The sequence below is a fragment of the Cheilinus undulatus genome, linkage group 16 (genome assembly GCF_018320785.1).
Source record: "Cheilinus undulatus linkage group 16, ASM1832078v1, whole genome shotgun sequence".
Classification (NCBI taxonomy): domain Eukaryota; kingdom Metazoa; phylum Chordata; class Actinopteri; order Labriformes; family Labridae; genus Cheilinus; species Cheilinus undulatus.
Window position 1 is genome coordinate 19703177 of NC_054880.1, and position 14109 is coordinate 19717285.

At 37.4% G+C, this 14109-nt stretch overlaps 1 protein-coding gene across 1 annotated transcript; it reads right to left on the bottom strand.

Moving 5' to 3' along the window:
* Window positions 1-560: 560 nt before the first annotated feature.
* Window positions 561-2350, bottom strand: ecm1a (extracellular matrix protein 1a). The gene is made up of 3 exons (XM_041808683.1): window positions 2203-2350; window positions 1862-2118; window positions 561-1120 (listed from the first exon to the last, which is right to left on the bottom strand). Exons 1-3 carry the CDS (start codon window positions 2273-2275, stop codon window positions 917-919), a joined length of 534 nt encoding a protein of 177 aa, XP_041664617.1. The 5' UTR covers window positions 2276-2350; the 3' UTR covers window positions 561-916.
* Window positions 2351-14109: the final 11759 nt, after the last annotated feature.

A 14109-nucleotide genomic window follows, 5' to 3' on the forward strand; every position in this document is an offset into this window, starting at 1 on the left:
AAGAGAGAGAATACGATGAGTGTAGTGTGCTGAAACAGCTCTCTAAAGTTTGAACGAAATTAAATTTAGTAGTATTTTAGCGAATTTATAAGGGTTTTTTGGTTGGGCAGGAAGTGTTTCTGGCCAAGAGCATTCAACAAAACACGTTCACAGGGGTGTTTTCCCCTCATGTGTTGGGCCATATTCTGCTCTTATTTTGAAGCCAGACAGGAACTGGGTTATTCTTTAGTGTGGTGTGGAACATGAAAGTTCCATCTCAGGGGCGCAATGTATGATGTACCTGTTAAAAAGTGTCATTAATAAAATTACATCTTATTTGTGTCTTTTTCGTAAACCCTACGTGTACGTTCATATAGATTTCTAATTATCGATGTTGTGTGAATGTCCAACCACCATGCATTACAAGAAAGCGGGACCTCTAGTGGGCACTGGTGTTATTACACTGGTGGCACTTAAAACTCATAAAGACTCAAACTGAACATTTTATAGTTATTTTTAACAGCAAAATTTGATATCATTTGATACCAAATCATTGCAATAGAAAAAGGACATGACAACCTTTATGTCTTTATTCTATCTTTTATTTTTCAAACAAAGAACTCTACAGAAACCACTTTGTGCAAAGTGTATTTGGGTTATATCAGAAAACTATTGCAACTTAATAATGGGTTTCATTTCATCCAGAACCAGAATGCCTGGTTAAAGCACACCCAACATGTTAACCAACTTCAGCTGCTGTCATCTGTATGTGGCAAAAAATCAACTACTATCCCTCACCCTCTTTGCATCTGTCAGTAATCAGCTCAGCTTCATATTGTTTATCTTTTATATCTGAGAATATCAAGCCAATGTCATTCCTGAAAACAACAGATACATTTCTTTCATCATTTAAAATTCTTACAAAGCCTTTTCACCTTTAGCAAGCATTTGCATTAAAAGTAAATCCTGGTTGCAGGGGGACTTCAGGTGCAGTGTACCCAGGTGTGGGGCTGTAGTTTGGGTTTGGGAGCTCGCTGTTGAAGCATGACCAGCGTGCGTCTCCTCTGTCCTCACAGCACTCATATGCGAGAGTCATAGTGGAGTATTCCTCAACGCAGAACTGAGACAGGGCCTGCTTCCACTGAAAGGAGGAGAGATAGTCGGAGTATAATGTTTTACTTCTTTTTCCCATCATCTTCACAATTGTTAATCACTCTTTCATGACTGTTAATTACATGCTTGTGCAGTAAACTAGTTTAACAGAAGTTACAGGAGAAAGTACTATGTTTTTGTGTTTTACTTTCATTATTATCTATTGTTGTTGTCACAATACAATTTCAAGCATTGAGTTTTAAGGTTACTGTTTATTTTTGCAACTAAACTTACAAGAGCGAGAATATTTTTTTTTTATCATCTCAATTTACAAACATTTACATACATGTATTTTTATAATCAAACATTTCAGTAGAATTTCTTAGATATATACAGTACTGTGCAGAACTTTTAGGCATGAGTGGGCCAAAAAATGTAGGCTGAAATTAAGTATAGATGCAGCGAGTAAGCCGCCCTGGGGCACCTTTGGGCAGGAAGGAGGATTGATACAACCCTGGTCTTGCTCTGGATGTCCTTGAATATTATCAGGAGCAATGGAAAACAATATGTTGAAGAATCTGCACCTTTAGGGTGGTTTAAGGGGTGGATGTGGTGAGTAAGCATGGCCTAGGGTACCGTGAGGGGCGGGTTGTAGTGTTGCCACAAGCCCTTGAAGTGCTGAAAACCACTGGTGTATTATTAATTATGATAGTTCAATCAAATAATACTTTGTCTGAAACTCTCTATGTTTCCTTCCCTTAAATGCACAGATTGTCATGCAGATACTCACAGCCTGTGTGGCACAGCAGAGGATCTGGCTGCTGTCCTGGGCTACCTGTCCACTGCAGCACAAACTGTACCACGACTCTAGACGGTTGATGGCATTTCCACGGCGACGGAAGTGGCTGGACCCAGAGCCTGAGAAGAAGCTGGCCAGGTATCTGGGACGACCTTGACCATAATGGCAGATGGCAGCCAGGTTGTGAGGGGTGGGGCAGGCAGGCGGGAAGGGGACGTCAGGCTCATTGAGAGAGTTTCTTTGGGACTCTGTGGAAACAGGAGATTGAGAGGCACGGTTAAAGGCAGTAACATTTTTAAAGAGCAAATCCACAAAAATCTCACTTAACTCACCTCCAACAGCTATACCATGAAGAGCCAGCAGAGCAAGCAGCAAAAATCCTGCGAGGCCGCCCATCGAGACCATTGATGTGTGCTTCCAAAAGGCAGATTTCTCTCCAACAAAATGATGTTTTATGGTTGAGAGCAATCAGCTTTTATGCTGAAGATGGAGTCTGTGGGCGTGAGATACTTGGAAGTGGGGGAGGAGAGGCTGAGGGGAAATGGGACCTTTTAGAATGAAAAAAAAACTGAGTTTGAACTTCAGTGATATGTGCTCATGTGTGCGTCATAAAAAACACTTTCTCAAGGAGCTCTTTTTGATCAAGGCTATCCTTGAAAAATCTGCATACACAGGGAGAGAGTTATAATAAGTCTATGAACAAGTATTTCCTAACAAACTTTTCACAGCAGTAATTTTGAGTTGCCATCAGCAGAAAGGGTCACTCTCTCAAAATGTCTGAATAAGTCATGACATTTATGCTGCAAGAACTGAGGCAGCTACGTGGAGTTAAGCCATCATTTACCTGTCCTTTAAGATAATGGATCTCTAGCCTCAGGACCCTCCACCACCGTCATAATGAGAAATCATGACCCAGTTTATCAATCATCCAAATTTATCTGGTGAAAGATGTTGCATTTAACATGGATTAAAACATATGATTGAACAAACAGACAGATAAAAATGTTGAAAAGCACTTCATCACAGAAGTCCTAGGTGGATTTGCAGGTACTATACCTTTTTTTTTTTTTAACTCAGTTTCCCATGATAACATGCAAATATGAAATCACACAAAACACAGCAAAATGAAACAGATGGAGGAATGTCTGATGTATCCATCATAGACTTTTACCCACTGAAATTAGCTCTGCAGTCTGCTTGTTGTCCTGACCCAACATTTGAGATACACTGCTTTGAGACTGGAAAAGTGGACATCACTTTTCAGTATGCTATTTCTTCAAGACTATTTAACATCCATTTAGGGCGATCTGGAATTGAGAGGAAACAAAACCAAGACTGGCTGCAAACCATTCATCTGAAGGCCACTCTCACCCAACATTCATCTGAGATGCTGTATGTCTCAGAATGGAAATATATGCTAAAACTTTCACAACAAAATAGGTTTAAACTGTTGTTTAAGGTTAGTGTGAGGGTAAGGAAACCAAAAGTTAAAAAACTGACCATTAAAACCTGAATACAGAACATTTAATAAAGTGGAGCAGACAGTCTACATAGCTTTGTTAGCTGCGTAAACTTTGTAAGCTATGTAGCTAAATGCATTAGCTATGACTGGCTACGTAGCTGGAGTGGTTACATAAGCTATGTTATCTCCATAGCTTAATAAGCTTAAGCTACGTTTGCCAAGCTCACATTGCTAAGGTTTACTTAGTTATAGATAACAGAGCAATGTAGCTAATGTAGCTACAAAGATAACATAGCTAAAGCGAAGCTCACAAAGCAGCTTTGTTACCTTTCTCTACATAGCTATGTTAGCTTTAGCTACATTTGCTAAAGCTAACTGAGCTATACTGGCTTACGTAGTGATGTTAATTACGGAGCAAGCGCAGCTATACTAGCTTTAGCTAAAGCTAACAAAGCTAAAGCGAGCCATCGTTTGTGTAACTAATTCTTAAACCAGTCTATCCATAATACATTTAACCCCAGATTAGACCCCTGACCTTTTACTTTATTTTATTTATGAAATGATGCTTAGTCTTTAATGTTTGGTACAGCACTTTCTTCCTGAGATATACAGTGTCTCAGATGGATGGTCTGTGAGGGTGGCTGTCAGAGATGTACGGTCTGCAGCCAGACCCTCTCAACAAAACATGGGAAGGAGCAAAGATGCAGAGACATATCCTTTACAATAAAAGCACATCACAAGACTTTTAGTCATGTTTATTTCCAGGCATGAATCTGTGATCGACTGAAAATTGCTTTGGGACCCTCTAGTTGGTCACTTAACAGAGAAATTGTCTCTACCAAATTCTTTAGGACACTCATGTTTCCCTTTTTACTGAGGAAAATTATATGAATATGCCTTTGAATACAAGCCATTATCACAGCACCATAAAAGTAAACTGTCAAAATCAAACTTTTTGACAGGGATGTATTACGCATTGAGTTTCATCTAAACTAAGAAAACTAAAGTGCACCTCAACATAAGAAACAACTATTAAAATGTGTAATAGGGCGATGTTTTGCTGACAGGGTAAAGTGTAGGAGGATCTCGGCACAGAATGGCATGTTCATTAAAATTCTGATGTCTTTCCCATAACTCAGTCTTACCTCAGTTCTTACCGTAAAATCTACTCCTGTTTTCAAAAACTGTCAGAGTGTGCACTCTGTTATCAAAGGATGTTTAACACTCAGAACAAAACTGCTGAACATCTAATTTAGTATTATGCTGTTATATACAAATAGTTTATATTTGTTCCATAAGAGGCAATGAAGGATGCAATTTTGAATACATTTCTGTTTTTATGTATAATGAATGATATAATAATATAATAGTCCATTTAATGTAAGAGAATTTTCCCTTTGTGTAACATATAATACAGATTTAGTTTCACAAAAGAATAGGTTTCGATTATAATTGAAGATATATTGGCAATTGACATTTTTAGTAATTACATGGCGTGTGTCATAGTGTGTCTCAGCTCTTTGATTAGCAGCAAGAATATTTTTGAACCTTAATTTGTATCATCTTATCTTGAGTCTTTTGGTACCTGAAACCTTTAAGAGAGGGTAACCTGGAGAGGACTTATGTAGTGTACAAAATGTGTGAATTACTTTTCAGAGGGTTCAGTACCTGCCAACTGTATTAAGAAGGCCTAGGGACTGAAATTTGGTCTGATAGTTCAATACACAGTTGCCTGTCATACAACAAGCCTAAAATTAAAAATTTTGAATCATTTTACAGGGACTTTAAGTAGAAGTAAAAGTATTGATTTCAAAATGTACTCAAAAACATACTAGCACCCCCTCAAAAAGCTATTCAGTTACAGTACAGGAGTTAATTTAAACAGTCACTGTCCACCCCTGTGTAGATCCTTTCAGAATTTGTTGCAGGGTTGAATACGTAATAAATAGAAATTCAAATAAAATCAAAATATGGCAAATTTCAAATCACAGGAGGTCCTGTACTTCTTTTGGTCAATATATGTCAAAATACCATTTCAGCTTGGAAGTTTTCCTGCAGAGGTGATCCAGCTTACATATCATACACAGATGTTAAAATAAATCAAAGTTATATGGTGCAGAAATTGCAAAAAGAAAAAAAATGTACTTGTCACACATTTCAATCATTATTTAATAGTCATTGAAATGTTTTTGATAATGATGAGAAAAATGATGTTAAAAATCCCTCTGTTAACACAAATCACATCAAAATCACTGGTCTAATTGAGCCCAAGTGTTTTTCAAAACATTGAGTCCTAAATGCTGAAAGAGAGGGATTAATTTATTTTGATTTGACTTTTTCTTGAAGTATTTCTAACTTCCTTTATTCAAAACTCTCTGACACAAGATCTAATCATACTTAACATAGCACCTCAAAGTCATTGAATAAAAAAAGAAATGCAAAAACATGTAAATCAGCTCAACAGAGCTTTACTGGTGCGTTTTTACAATAAGGGATGGGTGGTGGAATGAGGGTGTATCTGGGAGAGGTAAAGGGTTGAAGGGAGGAAGGAAAGGTTAAGAAGAGGTGGGGGGGGGGTTGTGTCATCTTTTTTCCCTCTTTTTTCTTGCATTTGCACTGCTCTTGCTGCTCTGCTCTTCTGCCATTGGTGAATGTGTCTCAAGTAACTGTCGTATAAAGACAGCTGTGTCTGGAAGGTCTAGTCACCGGTTAATCAGTATTCCTGGCTACCATTACACCATGAATACAAAAGAACAACTTAGCAACTCAGAGAAAAGGTTACAGACTCTGTATGCTGATAAGGTTGGCAGCAACTCATTTTTCAAAATCTTGCTGAGGAAAGGAAGGTTGGAGATGAGTCAGTAGTTGTTGAATAGCAAACCTGGCTGTTTTTTCAGGATACGGGTGACTGAGGCCATTTTGAAGCAGGAGGGATCAGTCCCAGATTTCAGGGAGGAGTTTGTGACATGCGTAGACTACAGATGTAGGCATGAGTTTCAAGGAGCATGGGAGCCCTTAATTTTTTTCTATATGAACCAACTTAGAAACAAAAATCAACTGTATACTATTCTTTAGACCTGTAAAATAGCCCTTTTCCCCAGCAGACATTTTGATCTACATAGCAGAAAAAAGCAGTCACGCTGTGCTGCAGTGGGCAAAAAGACACATTGTTTCCCCCACTCCAGTAAAGCCAGTGAGGCCAGTCAGACCAGAGATAAGAGCAGGAACATGGTAGCTGTGTGCAGGGCTGTGAACATTAGCTGAAGAGGATACCAGCAGCACAGTAATGACAGTAAATACACAGAAAAGTAATGCTACAACAGTGATTATAGGTTCAAGAGTCATGTTATAGAGGTCACATAAACTCAAGCTTTCACATGAAATGTAAAGGAAATTGATGTTGTATTGTACATATTTAGTGTCACTGGTTTTATTATTTGGTGGTGTTATATCTGTTATGAAAAATTTAACCTACAGCAGCCGTATGGTCCATCCTAATGATTTCATACAGAGGGAGTGCTTGGAGCTAAAGTATGTTGCAAGGAAAATATTGTAGTTTTCTTCTAGGTGTGTTTTTGTTCTCTTTTTTTAAAATGATTTCGCGTTTTCACCCACAGTCCTCACAGAATCCCAGATTACTATATTAGTTTTTGTTTTGATAAGCCATCAGTATCTCTTTTTAGCAGCGAATGTCATCTCCCATCACAGAAAAATCACTTCATGTAATCACTTCATGTACTTTTATTGTGGCCAGGGTCCTTCTTTAGTTTTCATCACTTTGATATTTTTGCAGCTGCTATGCCTCTGGTTAAAAATGCTGCTGAACCTGTTTGCATGTGAAACCCATACTGACAGCCTGAACAGACAGGGGGAGGAGGAAAAGTGAGACAAGCAGAAAAAGAGAGACACCAGCAGGAAATACAGGACACCTGTCGCTTGTGTTTGAAATAAGTGAACAGAAGGAAGTAGAGAGTAAAACTGAAGACGTAGACAAAAGGTAAGAATACATTTCTATTATCTCCTTTTTAAATTGAAGAGTGTGACTGCTCATTAACTTGTATACTGGAACTATTTCTCATCCTCCTCCTTTTTTTCCCTTGTTTTCAGTCTTTCTGTATCACAGCTTCTTCAAACAGCATCAATGCGGCTTCAGTGGTTATCGCTGATGTTGTTCTGCCTGGTGTCCATGGGACTGTCTCTGATTGTCATAGGCCAATATCACATGTTTGACATGCTTACCAAGAGGGAAGAACAGCTGAAAATGGAAGCACATAAACTTGATAATCATTACGTAAATCAGGACTTAATAAAAATGACGACGGACAAGCTGCTGGCTCAAAAGATGAAAGTGTTGGCGGATCTGGAGGCTGCAGCAGTCAAACTGGGCCCAAAGCTTGAGCTGAAGAAAAAACAAGTGGACATGTGTCAGGCAGAGAAGGTGAACAGTTTCTGTTTTTCCCCCCATAAAAATAAAGGCAAAGCATCTATTTTGAAGATTTGTAGCACAGATTTGGGCATGCGATGTTGCTATGCTCCACTTAACCCGGTTTCTAAAGCAGTGTTAATTTTGGCAGCTATTTTTAATTTAAGTTTTAGTTTTAGTCTTTAAATGAAATGCATTTTAGTTTTAGTCAAATTTGAGTCATTTCTACCCTTTTTAGTTTTAGTCGATGAAAACTCAAAACATTTTAGTCTAATTTTAGTCCATAAAAGTCCTCACATTTTAAGTCTGGACTTTAAGTCCATGCATTTATTTTCTTGCCTAAATTTGGTACCAAATCATGGTAGTGTTTTCTCTGCACCCTGCCAAACCTGGGGTCCCTGCTTTCTACACCCGAGAGGCAGAACAGATACAGATGTGTTGCATTTTAAAAGATTTACCCACAGTGGAGAAATATCACAGATTTTGAATGTCCAATGAAAACAACATTACATTTTAGTCTAGTTTTAGTCATTTTGACAAAAACTAAACTTAGTTTTTGTCAGTTTTAGTCATCACAGATCTATTTTTGTTAGTTTTAGACTAGTTTTTGTCATGGAAAAAAAAGGCTATCGCCAAATAGTTTTAGTCATAGTTTTAGTTGACAAAATTAACACTGCTCTAAAGAATGGTCAGAGCATTATTAATATTAATACAAAGAAATAAGTGTTTTGTGAGCACATAAAGTTTGCAAAGCTCGAGCAGTGGTTGAGATAAGCAGAGTAACTTTCACAAAGCTCCTGTGAAAACACAACCTGTGCATGATCAGGACAAGATGAGCAAAGAAATGAAAGCTACAATAATGCTTAGGGGCACCAAAATGAACACAAGTTTCAAGCTTCTCCTTGCAATAGTTTTACATAACTTTGTCAATTTAATTTTGTTTTGGAAAATGTTAAACTTTGTATGCCTTTTTTATATTACATCTATCATTACTTCTGCCATTATCATACCCAGATTTACTCATAAGGAAGAATGGACATGGAGGAAAATGCAACAAATTGGCAATGTGAGGGAATGCACACCAGGGTTTGAATACAAACAATCAGGAGAAAATGAGACACGGTTGAGTTAAATCAGGGCGGGCTGACACGCAAGACGAGAAACAGAAGGAGCAGGATCTAGAGGACAGAGCCTGTGTAGAAAACTGAATTGCACACTATTCTTACTAATTGTGACATCAAATTGAGAGTGTAGAACAATTCAAATTCATAGTATGCGCTTTTGTGTATGCAAGAAGATATAAACTAGACTCGGCTGGAATTTTACATATTAAGTGGGGGCACACTAGTCCAGACAGCCCCCACAATGCATTGCAGCTCACAGAGGAGCTCTTTTAACAGTCAACAAGTGGCGTAAAAATAAAAATACCTGAAACATGTTTTAAATGGTAAAATTTGAATGTATTGAAAATGAACATGTTTATTGTTATGTCTGTTTTAAAATTCTATCTTTTTTAATGCATCAAATTCAAATTTTCCATTTTATGCTGATGACACTGTAGTCTATTGTACTGCACAGCAACCATCCGAGAACCTTTCCCAGCTTCAACTTGCTTTTAACACTATTTGACCAATAAAATGGTTTTAAACTGATTTTAAACACAGACAAATCAAAAGTCAGCCTGTTTTCAAATGCCAAGTCACTGAACCAGCGCTAGGCTGCTAAACAGGTTTAAAACTGAAGCTAGAGTCTTATTTTAGAATCAATTCATGCCTTTATTTTGAAAGTAAACATAGACTGGTACCACTTTTATCTCTGTGTTGGACTGTAGCCATTGTTTTCTGCATGCATGCCATATTTTAAGGCATCTGCCCACTGCTCTGGACACTGTATAGAGCTCTAAGGTTCAACATTAATGCAAAATAGGGGCTTATGGAGGTCTGCAAAGTCATGCTCCATTGCAAAGTTAAGCTGTGATAGCCATATTTTTAACCTGAATAATAATCACTCTTTTCAGAGCAACAAAAATGAGTTTGAATTTAGAAAAAAGGTGAGTGAGTTCTGCATGGGGTCGAAAGTTTCCAAAAACTTTGTGACCAGGATCAGGTGCTCTTCAGGATAAGAGGATAGGGATATAGTATTAAAAAAGGGAACAATGAGTTGCCCGTTAACTTTCAAAGATAGTCCATAGTATAAATGGCAGTCAGAACTGAGAATCCGAGGCACTCTGATGTAATAAAACCCTTTATCAAACAGGGATATCTACAGATTCGACTCCAACAAGTCTTCATCAGGACATCAATGTTCGATGGAGTCAGAGTACCTTGGACTCTCAGTTCTGACTGCCATCTATACTATGGACTCTTTTTGAAAGTTAACTGGTAATTTTATTAAAGGCTTTTTAACTTTTTCAAAACAGTGTGCCTTAGTTTTCATGGTTATGACTCTTTTTACCCTCAACAGAACACAAGTCTGACCTCCCCCCCTTTTTGATATCATGAACTTTTCCTTGAGAGCTAAGAAAACCTGTGTTTGACACTTACAAATACATGAAAGCAGCACTTTTAAGCCATCTTGCCTTTTTTTTTTACCAACTGTTAACTGGTCATTGTTCCCTTTTTTTTTTTTTTTTACACAAATGAGTTTGATTTATTAATGCTGTAGTACTGAACACCCTTTTCAAATTTGAACTCCCTTTCTTAAAACAGAATTACCTCTTTCTTTTTGTTGTAATTTTTCACATTGTGGGTGGGCACACTGAACTCAACCATTTGCAAAGTAATCAGACTTCATAGTTAAGCCATAATGTGCACAAACATCAGGATGCAAGGAAATAAAGTAGAGGAAAGTGAGACCATTGTAAAAATAGATGAAAAGTGGCATAAAAGGGGGTTGAAATGGACAAAAATGGGCAGAAAGATTGGGGAATAGGGAATGAAAAGTGGCAAATATGGGCAAAAAGCAGAAAAATGGGTAGAAAAAGTGTTGAAAAGCAGTTAAAAAGTGGCAGAACTGGTTAGAAGTTTGGTAAATGGGAAAATAGTGGCAAAAACGGGCAATGAGTGGGAAAACTGGGTTTAAAGTGGCAAAAATGTGTGGAAAAAATAGTTATAATGGGTTAAAAATAGCGCAAATTTGCAGAAACAGTGGTGAAAAGGAGTTAAAAAGTGGCAAAGATGTGACAGGAATGAGTAAATCCAACATCAGAATCCAATGATAGCTTGTGACACTTTTTAGCTGCTAAATGAGGAAACTGTAAAGGATGCCCACACCAGTGCTACTGATCAGACACATAGGCATTGACATTGTAAATAGATCACTAATTGATATCTAGAGGAAAACATTGACCTCATGACCCTTCACTATCACCTTTGAACTGAATGAGACTGACTCCTACATTGAACCACTGGACAGAAGCTTGTTAATACATCGGTATACGATCAGTGATGTAACTGAATGAAAGCAGAATTAGAAGACATTTTTCAACAGTAATATTATTCCTTCCTCTTGTTCTCTGAGTATATTGCTGACAATGTTTTTTTCATTGCAGGATTTTCACTTGCCATGGAATAGTTTCCATTGGTGAACGTATACTTCCTCTAAGTTCTGAGTATTTCAACAACCCTGAGAGACCAAAACCCGCTCTTGTTAAACCTTGGTTTCTAGTCTTACAGGTTTTAGGTCATGACAGAGGGTAAAGCCTGACAGGTATTCAGTGTTGTAACGCGAGAATCACATGACTGACATTTCTTCCCTACTCTTGCAGAAAACAAAAACTGATGAGTTCAACCACATAGAGATGGAACAAAACCAAACTGAAGGTAAATTCAAGCTCATGTAATTCAGAGAGAGCTGCTGGCGCCATCATGTGGTTAAATACGCGGTGAAAGTATGAATATCCAGGTCTGAATCCTTTCTTCTTTTCTCAAAGCTTCCTTAAAGGCAGAGTCCAATGCCTGGAAACAGGAGATAAATAACCTAAAAGAACAGCTGACGGGATACAGTCCAGTCTGTGGTTATGTGCAGAATAACACACTGGCTTTGTAAGTCAAGCTAATGCTTTTAATCACAAAAAAGCAGTTTATGAAGTACAAAGTGAAATAATAATTGCATGATTGTGTTTTTTTTTTTCTAGGAAACTGTGTGGCCCTGAACCGACTTCACCAACATCAGTTAAGATAAATTAAATCTCAAGGATCAAATAGCACAAGAACTCCATGCCTGATGGGAACATTTATTCTAACAGCCAGATTGATTGTGATATTTGTGTTGTGACTTATTGAAGTATGTATAAAGTGTCTGAATTTTATGACACTAAAGCTGTATTTTTACTACACTACTTGAGCTGGTGGTGCTGTGTTCATGTGTTCTTTTCTGTCAGATTAGTTGTTGTTTCAGGCAATGCTTTTACTCCATTTTGTTGCTTTTGTATGATGAAGACACAAAAGAAAGAGAAAAACTTGAACTGGGATAGTCATGTCTTATGTCCTTTAGCATAACAAATCCTTCTGCCTTATCTGGTTTCTTCTCATACAACACGTAAATGAGTTCACGTCATAACTTTGCAATGCAAAAGAATGTGAAAATACTTGAACCTCAAATGCAAAGTCTCCTTTAAAAAAATAGCGATACGCTGTGATTTGTGTAAAATTAAAATAGCTGGGAATGTATTTTTAGAACAGCTAGCATGTTGCAACCAACTTTAATCTAGAATAGATCATCTTAAATCTAGGGTAAAACTGTCAAAAACGTACAGTGCTTTGACACTTCTCAGCACGTGTTCTAAACAATACAGACTGTCATTTCAATGATGACAGTAGAATTTACTGAAACTTAGAGAAAAACTTCAGATCTTTAGTTATATTGAGTTATAAATGTTTCCAGTATATTTATGAATTTTAGAGTGTGCAGGAACTAGATGCATTGGACTTCTAATATTGTTGCTGTGGTGTCTAAATAGGTTTAGTTTCCTTTTTGCTAGAGCAGTACCTGAGGTTTAAAAAGGTTAAACAGTCTTACATTGTGACTGCGCTACATCAGGTTCTTTGTGAGCAGGGGGTTGCACATCTTTGTTGTGTTACACTAACCAGTAGGCCAGGGCAATTTCCTTTGGTTGAAAGACCTTTGGTCAGAACACAAGTGATACTTTTTCCATTATTTTATGTATGTTGTGTAAAATCAGTCTGATAAAGACATACAAAATGAGTTAATAAAACTGTCAGAATCCACTTCATCTTGAATTCCCTCAACCTGACTGTCTCTGACATGTCCTTTCGCCTTGTTTACACCACTTTTCAGTGGACGCATAACTTTATAATGATTTAAAGACCTCCTAGCTATAAAATGTTTAGTTCCTTTAAAAAGTTAATTTCCTGTTAAACTTGATAGTGAAACACTACACATAAAGTTAGACTTTAAGGGCGACCCAGTAACTGTTACTGCGCCTTCTCAAGTGTGCCCATTAAGAGAGTCTGAGTCACTGCATGGTGTGAATGTGAACATGACACCTGCTACTTTACAGAGTATGTACGGACAAGGAGAAATGTGATCCTGTACAGGGGTCTATATAATGGAGACTGACCTGGTCACCGACAGGAAGATATCGGGAGAGAACACATGTTTACAAGATTACATGCTAGATGAAGGATTAAATGACTGAAAGTATTTATAGGGATGTACAGCACACAAGATACTGTAGGCCTACTGAGAGAAAAAAAAATGATAGGACTGTATCTTTATGTTTATGATTTTATTAAACTTTCAATTACTGTGCTGACAGAAATTGTGCATCATCGCAGCATTTATGCAGCTTTCAGATAGTATGCATTTCTCAACGTACAGGCATAGTTATAAGCCTTGTACTCATCTAACACAATATCTTCATCTGTTTTAACGTGCAACATGGAATAAACAAAGTGAATAACAATATTTACGAACAAGCAGAAAAATAGTCAAATTTTCAAGCTGCTAGGAAATGAAAGGTAAAGCCACCTTTAAATCAAAGTCTTTTTGGGCAAAGTTTTGGGCAAAATTGAGTTAGAAGTGAGGTGTGTAATGTAATTAAGCCCATCTGAGGGTATCATCGATCTGGATGTCCTTGTATATTACCAGGGGCCAGGGAAAATATATTTAAGAAATAATGTTCACATTTCTCATCCTACTCATGGCTTCTGAAATGCTTAAATGCTCGAACAGAAAATCCACCTTTGCTCAAGTGAAAGAGATTAAAAAATGTCAATCAAACGGGCTTCTAGACTACACACTTAGCCTAAATTTGATAAAAATGAGTTAGAAAATAAGATCCATGTATAATGAAATTATAAATGATGTCCACAATGTTGGTAAACATTTTCA

Excerpts from the sequence above, each read along its gene's own strand:
- ecm1a (XM_041808683.1), bottom strand. The coding sequence starts at position 2,275 with ATGGTCTCGATGGGCGGCCTCGCAGGATTTTTGCTGCTTGCTCTGCTG. Across the intron at positions 2,119-2,202 it reads TCATGGTATAGCTGTTGGAG|AGTCCCAAAGAAACTCTCTC; the intron begins GTGAGTTAAGTG and ends CTGTTTCCACAG. Across the intron at positions 1,121-1,861 it reads TCTGCTGTGCCACACAGGCT|TGGAAGCAGGCCCTGTCTCA; the intron begins GTGAGTATCTGC and ends TCCTCCTTTCAG.